The 26,173-nt window shown below is 45.4% G+C and overlaps 1 protein-coding gene across 1 annotated transcript in view; it reads right to left on the bottom strand.

The window, feature by feature from the left end:
• Positions 1 to 21,833, bottom strand: part of PARP1 (poly(ADP-ribose) polymerase 1) — a 38,550-nt gene extending 16,717 nt beyond the window's left edge. The window contains exons 1-8 of the mRNA XM_053383020.1: positions 21,611 to 21,833; positions 12,314 to 12,476; positions 11,757 to 11,872; positions 10,486 to 10,700; positions 7,302 to 7,398; positions 6,061 to 6,177; positions 2,441 to 2,617; positions 133 to 274 (exon numbers count right to left, since the gene is read on the bottom strand). Of these exons, the coding sequence (XP_053238995.1) occupies positions 133 to 274; positions 2,441 to 2,617; positions 6,061 to 6,177; positions 7,302 to 7,398; positions 10,486 to 10,700; positions 11,757 to 11,872; positions 12,314 to 12,476; positions 21,611 to 21,730 (1,147 nt within the window). The 5' untranslated portion in view covers positions 21,731 to 21,833. The remainder of the gene's footprint in view (positions 1 to 132; positions 275 to 2,440; positions 2,618 to 6,060; positions 6,178 to 7,301; positions 7,399 to 10,485; positions 10,701 to 11,756; positions 11,873 to 12,313; positions 12,477 to 21,610) is intronic.
• Positions 21,834 to 26,173: the final 4,340 nt, after the last annotated feature.

Below are 26,173 nucleotides of genomic sequence, written 5' to 3'. Positions count from 1 at the left end.
AGAGGACAGAAAAAGGCCATTTCTGCCCTGTGCTTTCCTCACCCCTTTCAGCCAATTCTGCAAACATTTTGGAACGTTTTCTTCATCAAATCAGTTTCTCTTTGGCATGAACAACGCCTGCAGGTCATTTACCTGCTGGTGCAGCTGAGTTCTCTGTAATATGGGTAGAAACTGCTGGAGGAAGTGCTGAGTTTTCAGAGGCAGCCTCTGGAGGGAATGCTCTATCCTGCTTCTTAAATTTGAATTTCTTTAGATAAGCAATTTCTCGGAACTCCTGCGTTTTGGGTAAGAAAAGTTAACACACGTGAGAAAATCCCACAGGCTACTACAATGATCAAAATCAACTTCATTCAGAGAATACTATTTGCTATTGTGAAGATTCCTCCGCACTACTAGAGGGAGGTCTGCTTCTCTCCAAAAATGTAATTCACCCTGGACTTGGAGCCACACACAATTTCTTTCAAGGGGTTTGGGAGCTGCACGGTCAGGGGGGAAACAATGCTGTCCAGGGTTGTAAAGACTGCGGAGAAAATAATTGGGTGCACTCTTCCCACCTTGGATCAAATCTATGCTTCCAGGTGCCATAAGAAAGCTGCATAGATAGAGCAGGATAGTGCGCACCCTGGAAATGATGTCTTTCAGCTTCTGCCTTCTGGAAGAAGGTACAGGGTTATAAAGACCAGGCCTAGCCGTCTGAGAAACAGTTTCTATCCAAATGCGATTTTGGTTTTAAACACAGTGTAAGGAGTCTCTATAGGAGTACCGTATTTTTCGCTCGATAACACGCACCTGACCATAACACGCACATAGTTTTTAGAGGAGGAAAACAAGAAAAAAAAAATCTGAATGAAACAGTGGATGTATCATTTTTGTGCTTCATGCTGCGGCCACAGACATGTGATTTGACGGTGAGTTTGGGGTAGCCCAATGCAAAGATCCTGAGGATCCATGTGGATCCATGCTTTGTAACCACGTTTTTGCACCATTGCAGCCCCAGGCAACAGTGGGTGCGTGATTTTTTTGGTGCAGGCTGTAGCCATGGACATGCTATGTGATCTGATGGTGAATTTGGGGTGACCCAATGCAAAGATCCTGAGGATCCATGTGGATCCGTGATTGGAACCACGTTTTAAGTAGGGAGGGAAGGAAAAACATAGAAGCGACAAGGAGAGGGGTGTGCAGAGAAGCAGCTGGCTAAGAATGCAGGAGAGGGGTTTTACCGGAGGGAGGAAAGGAAGGCAAAAGTCCCCCCCCCCACAAGCCAGCCAGCTCTCTCTCTCTCTCCCCCCCCCCCAACCTGCATGTTGCCTTCGAGTCCCAGACGCACGGAAAGGAATTGCCTGGAGGGGAGGGGTTTTCTCTGCTCTTTGTTCCGTTTGAGCAAACACAGTAAGGAAACAGAAGCGGGTGGGCAGTAAGACCCTGAGGCAGAATGCAGGAAAGCAGCAACTTCCTCCTTTCCTCCCTTCTCCGGACGATTTGATATTTGCCTGATTTATGCCTTCACTCGCGCTTGTCAGCTCCAGGGACCACACATTCGCTCAATAACACGCACAGACATTTCCCCTTACTTTTTAGGAGAAAAAATCTGCGTGTAATAGAGGGAAAAATACGGTATATTGTATTTAAAAATGGGGTATCAGAGTTTTTCGGGGGCTAACCAGGTTGGGATAGCAGGCTTGTTTGGTTTTTGAATGTCTTATGTAGATTTTTCAATGTCATTGTTCTGTATGGGACAATGACAATAAAGATTATCGTATCGTATCGTAAATACATTTTTGCTTAGAATTCCCCTCTGCATTCCGAACTCAGTGGAGGGGTGGGGGAGGTTTTGCTGGGAATCTAGGCTGCACCCCCGTTACCCATCCCAGACAGGGTTCTAACCATTTCTGCTTAATAAAAACAAAAATTCCTGCGTTTGTGATGGCAGCAAAGCCCAGCAGGCTGATTTACTGCAAGCTTGCTCTTTCTTACAATAAAGCACTGGAACTGATCGTGCCGGAGTTTTTGACGCCATCCTTTGGCATCCCTGCATCAGACCACTCAAGTACACAGGCTCCCCTTGGGACCTGCAGTTCGGAATCGCTTAGATGCATTTGACCGACCCTGGGCCAATCAAAGCAAGCCTGGCTCTGCCAAGTGTGGAAAAAATACTCTTGGAGATGGAGAGAGGAAGGGATGGAAAACGAGAGAAGTATCTGCCTCCTCCTTTCTCTCCTATCCACCAAGGCTATTGCTGAAGATGGGAGCAAGGCAGCTGTGCGTGGGACGAAGCCAGTCCAATTTCTCCAGGTCCAGCCCAAACCTATTTTCACCAGAAAGATGGGGAGGGAGGCAGGAGAAGGGATGACAGTACTGGGCAGCACAGGGAGACTGTGTTTGTGTGTGTAGCTATTAAATAAATTAAAATCTGCAGTTAAAAGCATGATGCACTGCCTACCTTTGGGATTACCCAGTCTTTCCTTTTGGGAGTCTGCGTCTTGGCAACACACTTGGTCCAACCGGTGATGTAGCGTGTACAGTAGTAAGCGTCGCCCTTGAACACAAACTGCCCTTTGCACTCCTCGCAGGGCAGCAAAGCCCCAAAGGCCATCCCATCTGCAACACAGTCCAAGATCTAAAAAAGCCATGAAAAGACAAGAAAAAGAAAGAAAGAAAGGAGGAAGTATTTATTGCACCATACTACTCACAAACCACCAACTCAGGGCCTCACTCTGCAGCAAGATGGCCTGCAGCTATACAGTGGTACCTCGGGTTAAGTACTTAAAATTCGTTCTGGAGGTCCGTTCTTAACCTGAAACTGTTCTTAACCTGAAGCACCACTTTAGCTAATGGGGCCTCCTGCTGCCGCCACGCCGCCAGAGCACGATTTCTGTTCTCATCCTGAAGCAAAGTTCTTAACCTGAAGCACTATTTCTGGGTTAGTGGAGTCTGTAACCTGAAGCATATGTAACCTGAGGTACCACTGTACATCTTTCCAAGTTTGGGACTCATGGGGCAGAAGACGTCAATGCTATTCAGGATTGTACTCTGCTTTCCTGAAAGGAAGTTGCTGGGTCTGAAAGACCATAGTTTGGGGAGGCAATCTGCTGCAGGTCAGAAACCTGAAAGCCTTCATTGGCATCAAGGATGGGGAACCTGGGGCTCTTCCAACGCTGTTAAGACTCCAACTCCCATCAGTCCCAGTCAGCATGGCCAGGAGTCGGGTAGGATGGGAGGTGCAGTTTAGTAATATCTGGAGGACCAAACATTCCTCATTCCCAATCTAGAACTGCACACAGCCTCTCAGTGGGCATGTTGGGAGAAGCATGGAAACCACACATACAATTTAGGAAGGAAGAAATCAGAGGCTGCAACACATCTTACATAGCTTACATAGCTCTTAGAATATTTTTATGACGGCAAGTTGTGCTTTTAATATTGTGTTTTATTAGTGTAATCCACCCTGGGACTTTTGGGTGAAGGGCAGGTAATCAACAAATAGTAATGATAATACAGTGGTGCCTCGCAAGACGAAATTAATTCGTTCTGCAAGTTTTTTCTTCTTGCGAGTTTTTCGTCTTGCGAAGCACGGTTTCCCATAGGAATGCATTGAAAATCAATCAATGCGTTCCTATGGAAACCGCCTTCAGACCAGGTCCGGGGACAGTCTGTCCCCCAACCTCTTCTGAAGGCTGGGGGGGGGGGGGGACAAGGGCTTTTCTTCCCACCGCCAGCCTTCAGAAGGCTGTTCTGAAGGCTGGCGGTGGGAAGAAAAGCCCTTCTCCCCACCTCCCGCCCCGCAAGCTCCGGGGACAGGAGGGCTTTCCTCCCGACCGCCAGCATTTTAAAAGCCCCCAGGACAGCGGAGAAGTCTCCGCTGTCCCGGGAAGGCAGGCGGGGGGGGGGGAGCAAAGACTTTTGCCCCCCGCCGGCCTTCAGAAGAGGTCCAGGACTTCTTGCGAAGCAAGCCCATAGGGAAATTCGTCTTGCGGAACGACTCAAAAACGGAAAACTCTTTCGTCTTGCGAGTTTTTCGTTTTGCGAGGCGTTCGTCTTGCGAGGCACCACTGTAATTGTGGAATGCTCTCCTCAGGGAGGTTCACCCAGTGCCTTCATTACATATCTTTAGGAGCTAGGCGAACACATTTCTCTATAACCAGGTCTTTGGCTGATTAAACTTTCTTTGGCTTTTAAAAAGTTTGTGGGAGGTGGGTTATTGGTTTTGTTTTATTATCACCATGTATTTTGTGTTCTCATTTTGTGTTTCTATGAACCTCACAGGGTGGATAAAAATCAATGATTTAAAAATAAAATAAAATTGGATTTTAAGGAAAAATCTTTCTGAAGGTAGTTTTCTATTTATGTTACATTATAACCCACAGGCTATTCATTAGGAAATAAGGATTTGTTTTAAGTTTTTCATGTGTGCTAAAACTCAGTCTAAGAAAATTTATTATTCCAAAAATGAAACTTTCCTCTGGTTGTAGATATTAACATTATACCAGCAAGAATGAGTCTTTCTTTTAAAAATGATTTAAATCAAGTCTTACTGACTAGTGATTTAAATTGTGATTTAAATCGATTTGATTTAAATCAAATCCACCCTGGAATTGCCCTGTGATCTCTGAATGAAAGGCAGTATGCGAAAACAATAAATGATGATGATGATGATGATGATAATAATAATAATAATAATAATAATAATAATAATAATAATAATAATAAACAAGTATAATGATCATCTGGCATATTCTATTTGCTCTGTTTGAAACTATTTGCTATTTTGAAACTGACAACAGGACAGGCACCTCAGAGGGCAGGAGATTGAACCAGCGGTTGGAAATTGTAATGAAGCAGTTTTTGGCTAAACATTGAAAGAAAATTCCCAACAAACTGTTCAGCAGTAGAACAGACTGCTTCAGGAGGTGGTGGGCTCTCCTTTGCTGGAGATATTTAAGCAGGAGCTGGACAGTCATGTCAGGGACAGTGAGGCTGAATCCTACATGGCAGGCCCTGGACTGAGCTGTGGGCTAGACAAGGTGATCTCCTAGCTACCTTCCAGCTCTACAAATGTTGGCAGCCATCCAGAGAACACGCAGTCACAAGAGCATTTTGACCATTTCCAATTTGTCCGCCCTCAGAAAAGAATCAAGTACAGTGGAACCTCGACTTACGTACGGCTCTACTTACATACGATTCCAGTTACGACCTTCAGTAGGTGTTTCGACTTATGAACTTTCCTCTAAATATGAACAGAGGACTTGCCAGCAGCTTGTCCGGCCGGCTGCGGGGCAGCACTGGGGCCTCTGCTGCCGGGGAGAGGGCTCCCATCCCACCCCGAAGCTGTGGAAGAGGTGCCGCCTGCAAGAGGCACAGCAGGGCGCACTGCAGCCCCAAACCCCACCGAGAAACTAACCTGAGAAAGTCCAGAGAAGAACCTGGCCTGGCAAGAAAAAAAAGTGACCCTGGCCGAAGTGAATCAGCTCTTTACTGACCCTTGCCCCACCCCCCAGCTTGTAGCCAGGTAAGCCCGCCCATCCTCAGTGCACGTAAGGGGGAAAAAAGTTAATTTTTTCATCTACAATACTGTCTTATTTATTTTATAGTGGAGTACATTGATTATTGCCTTCATTTTATGGATCTATGGTCTCGTTAGACAGTAAAATCCGTGTTAAATTGCTGTTTTAGGGGGTGTTTTTCATCGTCTAGAATGGATCAATTCACTTTTCCATTATTTTCTATGGAAAAGTGTGCCTCTGCTTATGTACGTTTCTAGTTATGACTGAACCGCCGGTACGGATTATGGTTGTAAGTAGAGGTTCCACTGTACTGAATATCTCCTCTCTCAATTTTATCTTGTGAGCCGCCCCAAGTTCTTCAGTTGAAGGGCAACAAAATTAACACTTCCCTACATGCGGACGCAAACCACATTCTTCTTGAAGCTATTAAGAGTAGGGCTTTCCCTCCATAAAGGTTTCACTTTGCCATCATTTACCTAAATGTAATTAACGTGCAAGGAGTGTTAATAAAGAGAAGCACATAGTCAAAATGTCATCTACAGGAGAGATTCCAACTCACAGCGGATTCCCCAGAAGGAATGTCCTGCTTGTTGGCTTTCAGGAGCTCTTTCAGGTCGTTGGTGGAACAAGCTTTCTTCAACTCGTCTTTGATGTTCCAAATCAATTCTGTCTGTTCCTGTAGAAGAGAACAGTACAGGTAAAAAAAGATTTATTTCTTAATGGAACTATTAAAGTGCAGTACAGTGGAACCTTGGGTTACAAATGCTTCAGGTTACAAACACTTTGGGTTACAAACTCCGCTAACCCGAAAGTAGTACCTCGGGTTGAGAACTTTGCCCCAGGATGAGAATGGAAAACGTGCGCTGGCAGCGCAGCGGCAGCGGGAGGCCCCATTAGCGAAAGCGCGCCTTAGGTTAAGAACGGTTTCAGGTTAAGAATGGACCTCTGGAATGAATTAATGCAAGACACATGGCAAGGAACATTGCAGGGGAAAAAGGGGGTGCCCCATGTTGGAAGTGTAACAGCAGAGATCATTCAGTTTGCATCCTAACGGTTAATTCTGTTGTTAGCAAGTCAGCTAACAAAGGAGTGGAGGTTAGGGCTGGGCAATATCAGCTTTTCAACACTGCGGTATATCGCCAGCCAAACATTGCGGTCTGGCGATATACCACAATGTTAAAAAAAAACAAGCTGCATTGGCCTCAGCTTGCGAGGTGCCAGAGGAAATTGCCGCAGCTCTCACCGTGGGAGCTGAGGCGGTTTCACCCCAGTGCCTAGGGGACTGGGACAAGGCAGCTTCTTTGTACAGCTCATCTGGGGGCAGGAGGGCTCCCCACCCCCAGCAGAGCCATCCCCAGTGCTCCCCCCGCTTGTGTGGGAGCCAACGTCCGGCTGGGGGATCCTCAGCTGAGCAGTTTAAAGAGGCAGAGGAAGGAACAAACTGTATTGGTGCCTCACGAATGCAGCTTTTTTCTCACTCTGTGCAGTATGAGGCCAGAGTGGGATGGCGGTTTCACTCGGGAATATATTGCTGGGTGAAACCACCACCGCTCCTGAGCCTCCTGGTTTGTTTATGAGGTGCAGCCAATGTTTGTTTTTGGCTTACTGACTGTGATCTGCTTGGAGCAAATCTTGCATATATGCTTGGATTCCAAACCGCTTTGGGATAGAGGCAATGCAGAAAGGACAATCTCTACTTTTATTCCATACGTCCACACTGCTTTTGAATTCCCCCACAGAAGGTAGTTTAAGAGTGTTTAGTCAGTGAGAAGCAAATTGAGAAGTCACTGAGAAACGCACCTTCAGCAACTTCTCCTGTTTAGACTGTTTTTCTTTCTCCTTTTTTGGTTTCTTTTTTGAGACCACGTTGGCATCCACCTCATCTCCTTTTCTCTTCCTGGAGGAGAAAGAAAACTCACGTCAGTAGTTACTCAAAAGTTCGCCCATCAGCTCCATTTACTAGTTCTTGGGCAGCACCAGTTTATGATGCAGTGGCGTCGCAACGGGGGGGGGGGGGGCGGAACGCCCTGGGTTCCATGTCTGCAGGGGTGACAAGTCGCAGCCGCATGTGGAGGATCCTCCATTCACGGCTGCAGCAGCGAGCAGAGGATTCCTGGCGCCAAACCGCTAAGTACAGCGCATGTGTGGCGTAGCACGCATGCGCTGCACGTAGCAACACTGCACATGCGCTGTATAGTGCTGCTCCAGCGCCCGACGGTGCCAGGATCCTCCGTTCGCGGCTGGAGCGGCGACAAACTGCTATACAGCGCATGTGCGGCATCGCTATGTACGGCACATGCATTGTACATAGTGACGCTGCACATGCGCCCTACGTAGCGACGCCCGCCCCGGGTGTCACGACGTCTTCCTTCGCCCGTTATGATGGACTGTATATTTGGCATAGGCTTTCCCCTTCCTTTCTTTGCGGCTTTTACACGTATCTGTGAGATCTGTTTCAAGTATCCCAATCATCAAAATGCAAATCATGAAACTGAAAAGTGCCCAGAAATGGTTTAGCACTTTGAGATACATTGAGCTAAATGGAAAATTGGTTAAATGTTGTTAACTGAAAACACCACACCAGATCACAGAAACATTGAACTGTAGAGAGTTTCCTCTTCTCTCTGTTCCTGTGCTGGGGGGCCCTCCCTTTCCTACTTTGAGCTTAGAGATTGGTCAAGTGCTTGGGACTTCTGTCTCCAGCCCCAGATTGCAGTCCTAGAACACCTTGCAACCAGCTTTCTGAACAAAGAAAGCCCATCTTACCTACCCCTTCCTCAAAGCATTAGCTGAATGGCCATTTAAAAGGTATCTTTCTCCTCAGCTATCTTGATGCTCTACAGCAGGGATGGGGAAACTGCAGCATTCCAGATGCTGTTGGACTCCCTCTCCCTTCAGGCCCAGCCAAGGCAGTCAATTTTCAGGGATGATGGGAGTTATAGACTAACCACATCTGGAGAGTCTTAGGTTCCCCACTTAATACCAATGGCACTAAGACTGCAGCCTCTTTCCCACTACTGAAATCAAAGCATTTCCCTTGATCATTTTCACCACACTCTTGCCAAAAGGTCATGAGGTCTTCTCGCCCTACCTGGAGACAATGGGAATGAACAGGGGACCTTCTGCATGCAAAGCAGATGCCCTATGACTCAACCTCTGGTCCCTTCCCCTAGGAATGAAAAGGAAGCGACTGAACTGCGCCACAGTGCCTTGTTTGGTCTTCGGGTGCAAAGGTCTGCCTATTAAATGAGAAAGCTTCTTGAAAGTCCAGCCATTTTTGAAGACCTAGATATGTCTCTGCTGCATGTGAACTTTTTACATGACTGCATGTACAGAAACCAAGAATCTAAGTGATTTCAAACTAGCAACGCGATGACAAATGAAGCTGCTTTTAGCACTGACACCAAGCGAAGTTATTTTCCACCATGATTCTAGCACCGTTCTGTGCTTCTGTAGTAACCTGGCAAGCAAATGCAAATATTTCATTATGGAAGGGGTGCAGGAGCATTAATGAAAAATTATCTCCTTTGAAAATGGAAGCAAAAGCCCCCCACCCCGGAAGCTTTTGCATAGTCAAAGCCTCCATGATTAGGCTCAGTTGCCAGAGCAAATCATTTATCCAGCTTCAGTTTCCTATGCTGCTCTGGGTGTGAGACAAAGCAGCAGCCTCAAAATAGACACGGGAAGAAAGCATGCAAATCTGATCCCTTGGTTGCAAGCAATAGCTGACGAGTGTAAACATGGCATAGAAGCGACTTTCCTAAGAGGGGCTGGGTGCTTTGTCTGGCTCACAATACCATCCAAGTGTTGAAGTAAGGCTTGTACAGTCATACCTCATGTTGCGTCCGCTTCAGGTTGCGTTTTTTCTGGGTTGCGGACTGCCAAAACCTGGAAGCACCGGAATGGGTTGCTTCCAGGTTTCCGCAGTCGCACCTGTGCAGAAGTGCTAAATCGCGCTTTGCGCCTGCGCAGAAGCACCGAATCGCAACCTGCACCTGCGCAGACGTGGGTTGCGAATGCTGCGGGTTGCAAATGTGTATCCTGCAGAGATCACATTCGCAACCCGAGTGTCCACTGTATATATTTTTCATGAGCTGCAGAGGTCTGAACAGCCTCAGCTAGAAGTTGGGTATTTAGCATTTGTCCACACTTCCAATTATCCCGTGCCTAGAAAGCATGGATGTGAGTGGTTTTCTGTTTGCCCCATGCTTTCTAGGCATGAGTCCGAAAGGTCTTCTGTTTGCCCCACAGCTTTCCCTGGAAAACCCAACTCTTTAACACTAAATCAGAGCAAATGGGGGGAAACCCCAGTTGACATTTGCTCCACTTCCGTGGCAGAGATCGGGTTTCCAGGGGAAAGAAGAGAGGGACGAAAGGAAATCTGGATTAGCCCCGACAGCTATGTTTCTCAAACTTGGATCCTCAGCTGGACAACAACTCCCATCAACACTAGCTAGCAGCACCAGTGGTCAGGGATGATGGGATTTGAAGTCCAACAATGTTGGGGACCCAAGTTTGAGAAACACCGGTCCCACGTTGCGCAAGTCTATCTTATGCTTGGAGGCACTCCCACTGTACCAAAGGAGACCCTGTTAAGGGCTTCACACAAGCAACCATTGCAGCTTAGTCAATACACCTTACTCCCTGTGCCATTGGGGCAGCACAACGGGCAGCCTGTTATCTGCGACTATGAAGTGCCACCTTGCTGATGAGCAGCCCAGCAGGACCAGGTAACTCCATGAACCAAGAAGGTCAAATGACAGGACTTCAGTCTGAGCAACTTGTCTCGCAAGGAAGGTTAAGACTAGCCAAGCCCCCTGCCTGAGCTGTCTCTTGGCAGCTCTCTGAACACCCTCCCTCCGGGGAGCGGAAAACTGAAGAAAGACCTTTTAAAGTTTCTGGCATTACTATGCTTGACTCACAATTGTCTGAGCTACTGCTGCGTCAACAGAAACCCTGCCTTCTTTTGGCATACTCAACATACCCTTCATTCTTCACTGCAGGCAGCTGCTTTTTCAGAGTCTCTTTATCTTCAGCATTCAGGAGCCCAAAGCCTAACAGCTGAGAGGCACTAAAAGAGGCAAGAAACCCCAGATCTGCTCTGCGGCTGACGAAACAGGCTGGGTGGTACCAGTTGTCTATCATCCCCAACTGGGGCTTTTCGGGATGCACCATTTTCTTTGAAATCCTGATTTGACCCTGCAGGAGAGAGTGGGAGAAGGGAGGGCGGATTAAATAAATGAGTGAGACCATACAACTGTCTGTGTTATTGGCTTCACGTAAGCCAAACTATGGCTTGCTGTGAACAAGCAAGCATGCTGGAATCTCCTTCATTCCTCCCCCAGTCCTGATACTGCCACACTGGGGACTCAGCTATACAGCTGCAAATAAAATATTTTAAGTGTCCTGTAAAGTGCAATATACAAATGTGACACTAGATGGTGACAGTGAGCTATGGCAAATTCAATGTATTTTCTTCTTCAAAACTTTTTTTAAAAACACATTTTCACAGCGTTTTTTATTTGTGTGTAGATTCCATCTAGTCTGTCTTGCTCGAAACAAACCATGAGCTGCAAAACTGGCCAGGATGTTCTCTCCCGGCACCAGCATGCTTGCATGTTCACAGTAAGCCATAGTTCGGTTTACCGTTATGTGCAAAAAGGCCAGATAATTTTATACACGAATTCACACTATAGTGGCTAAGTCAGCTCTTATACTTAAACACGTGAGCACTACAAGATTGTAAAAGGTTGCATGAGATATTGACAGAAGGTTGAGGAAAAATATGTATATTAAAAGACAAGAATGAAGCATTTTGGAGAGAGAAATCTCATTAATTTCCCCCCTATTAATTAAATTAATCAGTGCCTCTAATTCGTGCAGAAAGGTCCACAACTACAGATTATGCTCTGAAAGGAGGCAATTTTTGCCAATTCCCCCTTTAGCCCCCAGCCACATTATTCTAGAGAATTTCTTAACCCTCCACAGTACAGGAAGATTGGAACCTGCTTTATTTAGAGTGGGATCATTAGTACATCCAGCTCAGTAATGCCTACACTGGCTGGCAGCAGCTCTTCATGGTTCAGACTTGGGACATTCCCAGCTCTACCTGGAGATGCCAGGACTGAACTTGGGACCTTCTACATGCAAAGCAGATGCTCAGAGACCGAGCTATGGCCCTTCCCGAAAAGGATTTATACATTACGAGTGCTATAACTCATATTACAGAGACACAGAATTGCACACCTATTTTACCTTTTCTATCTTCTGATCACAGCCTTTGCAGGTGCTTCTGTTGGACTTTGCATATTCTGCGGCAAAATCATTTAAACTTTTATCACTTTTGCCACCTCCCTCTTGGTCACCTTTGCCTGGAAAACAAACAATATAGATAGATATAGATATAGATATTAGATAAATGTCTAGCATTTCCCTGCATGGACCTCTGTGTAGTGAACATGGGTTAAATCTAACCCTGGAGCCCAATTCAGTATCTATGCCTGAAAAGAGAGAGAGGCCGAACTGCAACTAGTCAATCCCCATTTGCACGGGGATAAAGAAGATTCCAGGTGGTGAGAGCAAAAACCATTTTCTCCAGTCCTCAAGCTGAAAACTTGCAAATGTCCATGGCAACTACATGGGAGGCTGATTCTTATTTACAGCCGGTCTCCTTGCATCCAGGACACCTTCCACGCATCTGGGGCAGCAACTAGCCCACAAGCCTGGGAACCCAATTTGCCCAAAGCTGCTTGATATCTGGGCTCATACAGCAAGCGGCTATCTCTTTCGAGAGTCACTAAATATTTGCCTACCTGTTCCGGCGCCACCACTTTCTATGGACTTCTTAATTTTCTCCTGATCTTCCCATCGCAGTTCCGAGAAGCCGACCACGTCGGTGTGGGACACCAGTCGAGCCCGCTTCCAGAAACAGGAGAAGTGGTGCCAGTGGGGTACTTTGCCATCAAACATGGGGGACTAAGAAGAAAAGAATGGCAAGAATAAGAAAAGGAGAGGAAGAAACTCAAATATGAACATGGCTATCCCATTTGGGGTGTGTGTGTGTGTGTGTGTGTGTGTGTAGGAACCCAATGTAATTCTGGCCCAGCTTATAATGTATTTTATAACCTCACCCCCTCCCAGAGCATCACCCCTCCATCCTTCATCATTTTACCAAAGCACTGCAGAGGCTGTTTAGTTACTATCCTGGCCACATTCAGGCCACAGCTACACCTTAAAGCAGTATTATGCCACTTTAAACAGCCATGGCTTGCCCCCAAAGAACCCTAGGAACTGTAGTCTGTTAAGGGTGCTGAGAGTTGTTAGGAGACCCCCATTCCGCTCACAGAACTACATTTCCCAGAGTTCCCTAGGAAGAGGGACTGATTGTTAAACCACTCCAGGAATTCTTAATTTAAGCTCATTTTTAGTCTTATTGGAGTGAGTCCCCTTCTACGCTACTTAAAAGGCTATAGTAATTAGGTGGCATAAAAATGGTCAAAATAAATATTGAATTAAATTAAACATTCTCCACAATTCAATCTTACTTTTAGGTCTGGGAACAGGTAGATAAAAGGTGGCAGGAAGAGGTTAATGCATTTCAGGGTATTCAAAAAATGGCATTGGCTTGGGAGATGGGTGCAGACATGTTGAAGCTCTCAGGTATCAAGAACACAGATTAGAGCAGAGTAACTGGAGTCAGAAATATGCCGTGCATGACCAGAATAAAGTTCAAAACCAAAAAAAGAAGAAGCCTGAAGCCCTATGAAATACCCTGTCTTCTACTGACGCCCTTGAAATGCTTCACACAGGAATGTAATCTCATTTAGTTGATAAATGACTCCAGACAGCAGATGCTAGGGTTTTTTCATGAAGCGCCTGAAGTATTGTGAACGGCAGAGCAGAACGTAGCGCAACCTCCCATCATTATTACCAAGTAATCCTAAACGCTCTAAAAGCTGAAACGTGAGCAGCGGCCTCTTCAGAACGTTAAATGTCCTCAGGTAAAGGCTCACAAAGCAGGCAGTACCTCTCGTGCTTCAAGGCCCTACTCCAATCCAACAAGGTTGAGTTGAAACTGACACCCCACTCAATACCATTCTGATGCAAACTCACTCAGGGCCCCAGAAATTGTAATAGGTGGTTGGGGAGACCCACCTGTCAGTCACCAAACATCACAGGACAACCTCAAAGACGAGCAGTCAGTCCCAAACTGCTGAACGGTATTTTCTGAAAGCAGAACCTCCCAAGAGGCTCACAGGCCCCCCCAGTTTCCCAATGGGGAACTCCCTAGTGTAGCCGATCCCAGTGGGGTTTACTGTCAGAGAGACCCACTTGCAAAGGAACAAATCAGGGATACACACGAAGCTCCCAATTATAGTCATGCCTCTTGTTACGTTTGCTTCAGGTTGCGCGTTTTCAAGTTGTGTCCTGTGGCGACCCGGAAGTACCGGAAAGGGTTACTTCTGGGTTTCGCCGCTCACGCATGTGCAGACGCGAATCGCGACCCGTGCATGCACAGTCGTGGGTTGCGTTCTGCTCATGTTGCGAACGGGGCTCCGTCTTTTGTGACCACGTCCTTAGGAAGCCAGGTGTGCGCAGTTTGGGGAAATCACCTCATGGGTCCATAATTTATAATGCATGTGATTTTTATTGTACATCTTTTTTTCTAATTTGAATGCGTATCAGCGACATTTTGGAGCTGTGTTAGAAGCTCAGATATATCTATAAGCTAATAGCCAAATGGCACCTTAAAGCTAGGTTGTGGTCACCACACTGGGATGTCTAGGCACCTTTCCCCCCCAATGAAAATTACTACTATTATTATTAATTTCTATACCGCTTTATATTTCAAAGAAAAAAATATCAAAGCAGTTTATAACACATTAAAACATCAAATAAAACAATATGGAATAAAACCAATTCAAGTGTCAAGGAAAATATTTCAGATCCTTCTCCAAGTTGCTTTTTGCTTTCCCCATAATAATTTAACTACTTAATTTATATAGCTGCCTCACAGCAGAAGTACTCTAGGAAGCCAGTGTGGTGTGGTGGCAAAGAGTGTGGGACTGGAACCTGAGAAATCAGGATTCAAATCCCCACTCAGACATGAACCTCACTGGGTGACCCTGGGCCAGGCTCTTAACCTACCTCACAAGGAGGGGGATAAACCATGTACTCCTTGGAGGAAAAGGTGGGATATAAATGCAATAAATAAGCTCTTCTGCTTAAGAAAACTGGAGGGGCCAGCCAGATGGAGATGTCTGTTGCCAACCTGCCATCCAGAGATCTCCACATGGTTGCAATTGGACCTGCACCAGTTGCAAAATGTGCCTGGCACCTGGGGAATTTCAAACACTGTTTTGGAGTACTGTATCTGTTATACAGGAACATAGGAAGCTTCCTCATAAGTCAGACCATTGATCTGACTAAGAGCTCAATACTGTATGAGAGGGCACATTCCTAAACCTACCTGGAGATACCTTCTAAATGCACTGAGCTATAGTTCTTCCTCATATAAATAAATGAATAACATAGGATTATAAGAAGGTGTGTTATACCGAGACACACACTTGGTCCATTTACACTGACTGGCAGTGGTTCCTCAGGATTTCAGGATTCTTGGGAGATGCTAGGAATTGAAACTTAGACCTTCATTATTCAAAGAAGATGCTCTAACAATGAACAATGCAAATTGAACACTAAGAGTTTTTCCCAACATTTGTCATATTCAGAGCAGACCACCTGAAATTAATAGACATGACTGACTGACTTACATCCATTACTTTCAACAGGTCTACTCTCTGAGTAAAAGTTTTACTACCTAATTCTGAGTAATTCTCTTTTCTCCCTAGCTTGTTTGTTTCTGAATAGGTGAAATTGGTTACTAATGCCTTCCTCATACCAGTGTTCCCAGGAAGCTACCAGTTCTGACTATTGCATTTCCTACACTGACAACTGCAATATGGAAAAAGAGGAAATGCTGCTGTGCAAACAAATGAGGATGGCTGCTCAATGTTATCAGGAAACACCCTCCAACTCTTATAGTGGATGTTTTCCTGACCTAAGCTATTACTCAAAAATGAGATGGCAAGAATAAATATTGACATCCTGGGCATCAGTGAACTAAAATGGACGGGAATGGGCGAATTCAGTTCGGATGACCATCACATCTACTACTGTGGGCAAGAAACCCGCAAAAGAAATGGAGTGGCCCTCATAGTCAACAAAAGAGTGGCGAAAGCAGTACTGGGATGCAATCTCAAAAATGATAGAATGATCTCGATACGAATCCAAGGCAGACCTTTTAACATAACAGTAATCCAAGTTTATGCACCAACTACTGGTGCTGAAGAAACTGAAATTGACCAATTCTATGAGGACTTACAACACCTTATAGAAGTGACACCAAAGAAGGATGTTCTTCTCATTATAGGGGATTGGAATGCTAAAGTAGGGAATCAAGAGATAAAAGGAACAACTGGCAAGTTTGGCCTTGGAGAGCAAAATGAAGCAGGGCAAAGGCTAATAGAGTTCTGTCAAGAGAATAAGCTGGTCATCACAAACACGCTTTTCCAACAACACAAGAGACGACTCTACACGTGGACATCACCAGATGGGCAGCATCGAAATCAGATTGATTATATTCTCTGCAGCCAAAGATGGAGAAGCTCTATACAGTCAGCAAAAACAAGACCTGGAGCTGACTGTGGCTCAGATCATCAGCTTCTTATCAACAATATCAACAACCTCAGATATGCAGATGACACAACCTTGATGGCAGAAAGTGAGGAGGAATTAAAGAACCTTTTATTGAGGGTGAAAGAGGAGAGCGCAAAATATGGTCTGAAGCTCAACATCAAAAAAACGAAGATCATGGCCACTGGTCCCATCACCTCCTGGCAAATAGAAGGGGAAGAAATGGAGGCAGTGAGAGATTTTACTTTCTTGGGCTCCATGATCAATGCAGATGGTGACAGCAGCCACGAAATTAAAAGACGCCTGCTTCTTGGGAGAAGGGCAATGACAGGCCTAGACAGCATCTTGAGAAGTAGAGACGTCACCTTGCCAACAAAGGTCCGTATAGTTAAAGCCATGGTTTTCCCAGTAGTGATGTATGGAAGTGAGAGCTGGACCATAAAGAAGGCTGATCGCCGAAGAATTGATGCCTTTGAATTATGGTGCTGGAGAAGACTCTTGAGAGTCCCATGGACTGCAAGAAGATCAAACGCATCCATTCTTAAGGAAATCAGCCCTGAGTGCTCACTGGAAGGACAGATCGTGAAGCTGAGGCTCCAGTACTTTGGCCACCTCATGAGAAGAGAAGACTCCCTGGAGAAGACACTGATGCTGGGAAAGATGGAGGGCACAAGGAGAAGGGGGCGACAGAGGACGAGATGGTTGGATAGTGTTTTCGAGGTTACCAGCATGAGTTTGACCAAACTGCGGGAGGTAGTGGAGGACAGAGGTGCCTGGCGTGCTCTGGTCCATGAGGTCACGAAGAGTCGGACACGACTAAACGACTAAACAACAACAACAAAAGCTATTACTCACTAATGGCTAATGATCTTGGCAAAGAAAATGCTGTCCATCTCTCACAAAAGCAACAAAGCCCTTGCTGATAACACCGGAAGTCTCTTAAAAGGGAGGGGTGGGGAATGTGTAACCAAGTCATTTCAATACAACAGTTGTAAAATACTTCTAATTACAAGCTACTGCAGTTATAGGGTTGCAAGATTCCAAAATTATCTCCTGAACTGAATCCAAAATTATCTCCTGAACTGAGAGCCAACATATGCTCTCACTGGAGGAAGATGAACGATGCAGGTTTTGCCAATGCCCCTTCCTGCTGCTGCCCCAGGGCCACCTCCCACATTATTCTAGAGCATGGGTAGGCAAACTAAGGCCCGGGGGGCCAGATCTGGCTCAATTGCCTTCTAAATCCGGCCCACGGACGGTCCAGGAACCAGCATGTTTCTACATGAGTAGAATGCATCCTTTTATTTAAAATGCATCTCTGGGTTATTTGTGGGGCATAGGAATTCGTTCATATATATATACATTTTCAATATATAGTCCAGCCCCCCACAGGGTCTGAGGGACAGTGGACCAGCCCCCTGCTGAAAGTTTGCTGACGCCTGTTCCAGAGAGCCCTTAACCTTCTGGAATAACTACACAGGGACAGGAAGGAGGAATTGGACCAAAGAACCCAAAACACTTCCACTTCTTCAGTGAGAGAATTGTGCGAGTGGAGCTCTGCTCATGGGAATTTTGGATTCAACTCCGTATCTTCAGCTACACTGATGTTTCTGCTGTGGAAACCCAGACCTGCCTTGCAACTGCACACTGCAGAGGATTCTGGGTCATATTCTAGGCCTTAGAATCCAAGGCAAATCTATTCAGATCATGGTAATATAAAAGGTACAGCAGATGAAAAAGTATTCCTCTCCCTAACTTTTCCTCCTCCTCCTCTTCTTATTTTGAAGGAGCTGAAAGAGACCTTCTGCAAATCCTTTGAAAAAGCTCTCACTCAGCCTCAGTAATCTCTTAACAAGAAACAAAGCTGTGCACTTTGCACTATATTAGCTGCAGAAGGCCATCTTATTTAAACAACTGAATGTTTTTCCACTGGCTGCCTACTTGCTTCCCAGTACTGTACAACTGAAGTTGCTGCTTTTGATGTTTAATTCCTAATGGACTTGGACCTTGTGCCCCTCACAGAACATATACTTTCGTATAATTCACCCCCTTCTTAATATCACATACCGGTCCAGGAGTTCCTACTTCCTTCCTCTCCAGTCCTTGACTTAATGTTATGTTCAAACCATGTTTTATGGTTTGTCTTGCTCTGTGCAAACCACAATATGAAGCTATGTTTTCTTCTTGGCTTCTGATGGTTTGCTCTTTGTCTATCGTCTTACTGGAGGTGCTGCTGCACAACTTTTCCATGGCAGCAAGTTCCAAACAAAAGCAAGGAACTAGATGTGTGAGAACAAAATCCATTTAATACAAAAGTCCTGCTGACTAGGGGATCAGTTACTCACAACAGGGATCTGATGGGTTCACTGTATCTGTGATGGGGTTACGCTTCCCCCTAAAGGGCCACGTTCTTGGTTTGTGGTGATCCTTAAACCTGGTGTTGGATACTCAGGTGAGCTCCATGGTCGAGTGGGGATTCAAACCATTGTCTCTCAGGTTCTAGTCAAACACTCTAACCACTGCACATCAGACCATTTTTTTTAAAAGAAGGCAGTTTAAGAACCATACTCTGTTAACTAGCATGAGTTCTGAAACATTCCCCCAACCACTGATGTAGTTAATATAAAAGGGAAAAATGTAAAATGAGCTAGGGGTTTCTGGGAGACAGTGAACAGTTGCCAAGCATCTTTTCCTCACTAGAGGAGGAGCAGAACCCATCAAAATAACATTGGGATTACAAAACTTAGAATAACTTGTTGGTCCCAAGCGCTTGTGCAGAGTAATTATTTAAGGAATTAATAAACAAGAATTATTTTTAAATTTTGAATACTATAAAAGTCTTTGAGGATTACCCAGCGTATGCTAATTGAATTTCTATCATTTTCCAAATGTTTATACAGTGCTCTGTATGTTGACAGAGGTCTCTGAACCTTCCAAGAGAAATGCTTTCCATGTCTGATTTATGAATAATTGTAGCCACTAAAGTCATAGCGGAAGACAATCTTTGAACATTGTCTTTTGAGTGGAGTAAGAAATCTGAAACCAAGGGACCTCTATCTGGATGCTTTTCCAGTTGGGAAAGGCTTGTGAGCAGACATGTCTTTCTGCTGGAGAAAGTTCACTTGTTTGCTGTTGATCTATGCCTGCCTGTTCACTTGAATTATTTGGTTTACTAGGCATTATCTTAACAGACTTGTTTCCAAGACAGTTATTCCTGCATGACCTAAATCTTTTGTTACCCACAGCAGCATGTGAGCAATCTATTTTTAGCTACAACTTTTTCTTTTAACAGAAGTCTGAGTCATTGCCACTTAGGTATGCCTTCATACCTTTCAGTTCTTGTTGCATAATCTCAGCTGTCAAATTGGCTTGATCAGGCTTTGAAACACTGATTTAACATGATGATAATCCAGAGCCTCCTTGGGCCAAAAAGCCATGTCCTCTTAAAACTGCAAGCTCAGCCTATAATTCCAGAGCAGAGGGGAAGCTCCTGTCATGCACCCAGACTAGAAAACTCATGTTTGCAGTCAGACATTAAAACACAGATTCCCAATTTGGCTGTAACAGAAAACTGATTCAAGAAACCTCAGAAGTACTGAACTGCGGCATATCAGAGTAGGGAAAGGGAAACGGAAAGAGCAGGCACAAAGCTGGTGAATAATTCTCAGGCTTCATACACTGAACCATGCTTAAGTAATTGTAATATTAGTGCTATACCATTACAATGAGATGTGTTCACACATTACATTCAGTGAGTATGCAACCTGTGAATACACCAGGTTTATCTGTGTACACAGTAATTGCTGTACAAATCAACAAGTGTACATGTTCACAGAAATACTTGTGCATTGGTGGAGACAGTTTGTACTTGCATTCAATGCAGGTTGTCTATGGGCTACTCATATTACGACTGTTTGTACCACCTTGTAATACTTACCAATGGTTGTGTTTTAAAGTCAGTGTAGCCTACCTTATTGCGTTATAATGTTAAGGTGCTGAGGCATATTTCTTGGAGAACTAACAACAAATTTAGTAAGTGATGCTGCAATTCTATAGACCAGTGGCTCCCAATTAGCTAAGTACTGCAGAGTACTACAGACCCCCTGTTTTTCAAAAGCCAAGCCATGGACTTTTGCAAATGTTGACAAATCTATGGTAGTTATTGTTACGTGAACGGTGCTGCAGACCCCTGGGTGGGGAATTGGGAATCACTGCTATAGACAAGTTTCCTGGGAGTAAGTCTCAGGAACTCAATTGCTCTTTCTGGCGAATAGACATGCACAGGATTGAAATGCAAATTATTTAGAAGTAGTGTTGCCAATTCGCAGCACATAAGTTCTACAAGTTTTCTCATCATATATCTTTTACCACTGCTGTTACAACATTTCAGAAGTTAAAACTAAGCTGGTGTATTATCAATATATGCCTATTCATGATATTTTGTTATGTGTTATTGATTGATTTCTATGGAAGTAAACTGGCCATCAATAAGGGAGAAAGGGGTTGCTAGTATTAAACATTACACACAGAACCTCTGCCAAAATTCTAAACTTACTGCCCTGGGCTCCTTTGGAAGGAAGGTCATGACACAAATTTAATAAATACTTGCAAAACGAGAGAAATGGTACCCACAGAGATCTGATGAAAGCGACAACAAAGTATTGCCCAAGACAAGGCAAACTCTGCATAAAAAGCACAATTAAGTTTCCAGTTCTCATGCTTCTGGAGTACAGCTTGAAAACGTGTGACTGCATTATGTGACTGGGGGACTGGCACCTGATCCAATGTGTACCCTGAACCTAAACCAAGTCCCACAGAGTTTAGCTACAAAAGCTGACACCGGCCACTCCGGGGCAGCTTTCCTCGCCGTGACCAAACCAACCCCTTTAGCCATCCGGAGGTGGCCGAGGGAGGAGCACGCGGATGACCAAGCCATGGCGCAATCCTACGCCGCGTGTTACTTTATTTTTATACAGCTGCCTTCAGGTAAACGTAGCCCAGGGCGGTTCACCACGTTTTATCCAGGCGCCGCCCCACTCCCCTGAGTTGCTCGGGGCTTACTCTCGGGCAAGTGTGCTTAGGATTGCAGCCTAAACCTAGACCTGCACGCCGAGCTGCTCTGAGGCAGCGGGAGGAGGAGGAGAACGACGACGGGGAAAGCCCCTTCGCCCTGCAAAGAGCGAGGCCGTGCAAGTGGGCGGCTTCTCCTCCGAAACCCGCATGCGGCACATGGCCGGGTTGATCGGACCCCGGAAGGCTGCTGCTCCATCTGGCTGCTGCCAGAAACAAAGGGCGGAGGGGCGGCGGCGCCAGAGCAACCCTGGAGGCGCACCTACAAAGGCACCTGCGCCTCTGCAAGCAACGTGGCGCGGCGGGGCTGCCCGGAGCCCGCGGCGGCTGGTCGGGCGAAGTACCTGCACCATGATGGCCAGGCGGAGCGAGTCCTTGGCGATGTTGTCGCCGCATTTCTTGCAAGAAGCCCGGCCGCTCTTGGCGTACTCGGCCCGGTACATCTTCTCTGCAGGCTCCGCCATAGCTGCACCAGCAAGCCCGACCGAAATCAGCTCGGGCTGAGGAGGAGGAGGCGGAGGAGAGGAGGCGGCAGCAGCAGCGGCGGCGCCAAAAAACCAGCCGGATGGCTTCTTACACAGCCAGGCTCCCGCCCCTCCGAGCCGAGCGCAGAGCGATCGAGCCGCGCCCCGTCCAAGCCTTCTTCCTTTCGGCGATCGATTAGCCGCGCCGCGCCCAGGAGTCCTAGGTCTCGAGAGCGACCCCCACAAACTCTCCAGGGAGGATGACGAGGAATCGTCGCGCTCGGCTGGCAGAGCCGCGAGGGAAAGGGCCGGGGGTCACGTGGTCGGCGAGGGCGTTCTATGGAGTTGCCCTCGGCGTTTAAGGGCGTTCTCCCTTCTCCCTCGCTCTGCCTCCTCTGGGTGGCGGCACGTGCTTGCTCCTTTTTCGGTAGGCAATCCTTTATGGAGTAGCTGTGCCGTGACTGGAAAGCTCTTCCGGATGGAATGCTGCTAAAGTCAGGCTCTTGTCCTACGCGCGCATGTCCCTGGGAGTAAGAACCCATTGGGGTCTACTTCTGAGTAAACAGGCATGGGGTTTCAGGTTGTGTAGAGCAGAGGGCAGGCAAGCTTTTTGCGATGTGCGTGTTTGTGTGGTATGATCCAGTGTTTTGCTGTTACCTAGAAATCTTCCACGGTCAGTCCGGGAAGTAACTTTGCTCTGTTAAGAAGTAACATTGCTCTAGAATAATCCCCTGCAGATTATTCTAGATTCCCCAAGCTTCCCCTGAAAATCAATTTCCTCAGAACATTTACATGTTATAATGGTTTACCGCAAAAAGATCCTCGTGCATGAGTGGATGGTATTTCTGCTTAGCTGGGAGTTAGCATTATTTTTATTATGTTTAATTGATTTTTTACAAAACATTTTTTTATAATTTTTTTAAAATTTTCACAATAAACATTACATAAAAAAATAAAAAAGACATAAAGTAAAGCAATTAAAACAGCTATGTACACTCTTAATATTAAATCCATATTTTGGTATTCCTTTGAATCCCCTGACTTCCCTCCCCTCCCTCCCCTGGTTCCTTTGTATTATTTTCATTTATGCGTGTCAACAAAGTATCTTTATCTCTAATTACCTCCTAATTTAAACATTGTCCATAGCGTTACAAGTGTTTTTAAAATCCTGCTAATGTATTTACTTCCTTACATTGCTTTTGTATATATGCAATAAACATTTCCCATTTTTTAAATATTTGTTTTCTAAGATTTTCAGTTAGTTTAGCCATTTTTGTATATTCCATTAACTAAATTTGCCAATCTTCCTTAGCTGGGATATCTTCTTTCCAGGGCTGGGCTAACAGTATTCACGCAGCCATTTTTACATACATAAAGTTTTATACTCTTTAGGTAGATCAGCTCCTGTAATTCGTAATAGAAAAGCTTTTGGTTTCTTAACAAAGGTTCTTTTAAACATTTTTTTCAATTCATTATATATCATTTCCCATTTTTTAAAATAACCTTACATTGCCACCACATATGATACCTACGTTTTACGATTTTTACAAAACATCTCGGTGCCTTCCAGTGGCCTTCCAGATATTGCTCGACTACAACTCCCATCATCCCTAACTATTGTCCCTTCTGAATGGAACCAATAGGAGTGGAGTCTAACAGCAACTAGAGGGTTACAGGTCTACTACCGTATAGAACTGCCCTTGATTTAGGATCTACTTCAGAAAACTTCCTGCAGAGACCTTCAGAGTTGTTCTCCCACACTATTAGGCAAAAGACAGCAGCTTTCAGTGCTAATGTCACAGACTACTGGTTTTTGTATGTACACACACACACACACACATATTGGGAAGTAACCAAAATGGAGACAATGGATTGCACCTCCGGGGGTGAAGTCAACGTGCTGCGTTAGTAGCACCAAAGTAACCTGCCTAGGGCGCAAGCCTGGGCAGAGTGTATGAAGGTCCAGACAACAAGACCCACCTCTCAGGCTTGCTGATGTAATCAAAAGGAAATCAGAACAGTATGTTTGGCACCAACTTGACTGCAGGAGTTGCTGGGAGGAGGCATACAGGGTGCCACCCAACCATCTTGGGGACTCTACTCCAGATTTGTGTAGGCTTTCCTTCTTGGCCTCTTGAAGGGGTCACGTGAGGTAGCAGAGGTTAAGGATGAGAGTTCCTTCTAGATGGGCTACCTTCCCAGGTTGATAAGCCCCACCTGCTCTTCACTTAAGCATGTGCAGAAACCATCTTCTTGACCTTGGGACCCACTGTTAGTCTCATCCTTTGGTCCCCACCCTGCACTCAGCTCTCACTTGTGGCTCCTAGAATCAGTCGGCATGCAGCAGCGGTCACTCCCCGACAATGGCTTCAGCTGGCCGGCTAAACTAGCTGAGGGTAGCCAATGGGTCTCAAACCTTTGGTGAGTTAGGGACTTCCCCTGCATGCTTTTGGATAATATAATTGTTGTAGCACCAAATTATTATATGTATTTGTTCAGGAAATAGATGGATTAGGGAATTGGAAACTTTCTTTACAATCACCTTGATTTAAACCAGTCTGCTGAGGACCTGATCTAAAATGCATTTCTTATGAGAGAGTAAAAATGGACAAAAGAAAGGCAAAGCATGCAAGGCAACTTAAAATTACATGTTCTCCCAGTGAAAAGCTTCAGTTCCCAAAGGTGCTTGAACATAACTTGAACTGATAAGGTGACCTAAATTCAGCAGACACAGGCTGCCCTATTTATAAAGATCTGTCATTGAGAGATAACCAGCAGATGAGTTTTCATGATGCATCTGTTAATTCAGGTAGGAGCTGTAATGGACTCGGGACTTCCGGGTTGGCGCCTCCGGCAATGGCGGAGCTCCTCCGATAGGGAGGAACTTGCTCCGTGGAAAGCAGGGTCTGACCGCCACGGCGAAGGCGGAGACCCATAGAAATCACAAGCGGAAGAAACTTGTGAACCTGGGATTCGGCTGGCACCTTTTGCGCCTCCCCTACTCGCGGGGAAACCCTGTTTTGGGGATCCGGAGCGACGTGGGGTGAGTGGTGCGGTGCTTTGAATCGACTGCTTCTTTCACGGAGTAAAGCCGCATTGCTGTTGCCGGAGAGCGCTGACTTTTTCCTGTGGACAATTGGATTTTAAACAACTACCTGTGAGTAGAACGGAAAATTGGATCTTTAAATACCTTAATACCTTAATTTGGCACTGAAGCGGGAAGGTCATAAACAGGAAGTCCGCCTTCTGCTTTTGTAAATAGACTGAAGCAAAGACGTTACAAGCTAAAGTCTTTGAAAGTTTTTGGCAAAGGATTAAATTTCCATCTGTTTAAAATACAAAACCCCCCTTGGAAGCAGGAGAAGAGGGGGAAATTTTGGACCTAGTGAGCCTGCAGGAGAGAGTAAAAAATCAAATTACCACTGCTCTGAACCTGGGAACGGGCTGCCAGAGGACGTTTGGGGAGAGTTCATTGACAGAACGGATTTGACAGCTAGCTAAATAAGAGCAAGATACTGTTTCCATTGTCCCTTTCTGCGTTTAAAAAGGAGGAAAAGTAACTCAAAACTGAAACTATCTTTAATGCTTGAGTTGTGCTTGAAAGAACTGATACAAGTGGAGACTGTTTCCCTCTAGAGGGAGCTTTTGAAACTGTTACAGGAGTGTAACTGGGGGATCTCCAGCTGCAAGATAAGGATTCTGAGAACCAGAGATTGACCTTGGACCATTTAAAAATGTTGACAGGAGAAGCCATTGTGACTGTTTTATGTAAGATAAGCTGTTTGCTGGAACAGCTTCATAAAAAGACGGATGACATGACTTTTAAAATTGATAATTTGGAACAGAAAGTGACTAATTTGAGTCAAAAAGCGAGCACCAACACAGAAATAATTCAAGACTTGGTACAGGAATCTACTTTGGCAGGACAAATGGTGGAGGAGAAGGAGAAAGCTGCTGTTGTTGAACATAAAGTAATACAAGCGGGATCCTTAGCTTTACAGAAGCAAATTGAGGACTATAAGTTGAGGCCTTTTATGATTGAATCTAGAAAAAGTCAGATTTTGAGGATTGGACCCCGGCTTGGACTGAAGAAGGAAAGTTGGAAAGATCCCTCTATGCAGGGATTAACTGACTTCTGGGACATGGACTTTGGCCTGGAGGAGATTGAAGTTTTGGGGGCCTTTGGATTTGGAGGGATCTTGAAATATGTCCTGAAACACTTTATGGATCTTAGTTTCAACTATGGAAATTTGGCTGACCTGTCCAGAAGGAATAAAAGTATTGGTAGGTTGGAGTCTCCCCGAGATTTGATCTTTAGCATCAAAGAATATGAAGAAGACCTGCAGAAGGGACCTGGAAAAGAGTTAAGAGCCTTGGACATAAGATCTCCAGGTTGATGGACTACAGTGGTACCTCGCAAGACGAATGCCTCACAAGACGAAA

The sequence above is a fragment of the Podarcis raffonei genome, chromosome 3 (assembly GCF_027172205.1).
Source record: "Podarcis raffonei isolate rPodRaf1 chromosome 3, rPodRaf1.pri, whole genome shotgun sequence".
Lineage (NCBI taxonomy): Eukaryota > Metazoa > Chordata > Lepidosauria > Squamata > Lacertidae > Podarcis > Podarcis raffonei.
Note: the sequence above shows the minus strand (reverse complement) of the source record. Positions and strands in the feature narration are given on the sequence as shown.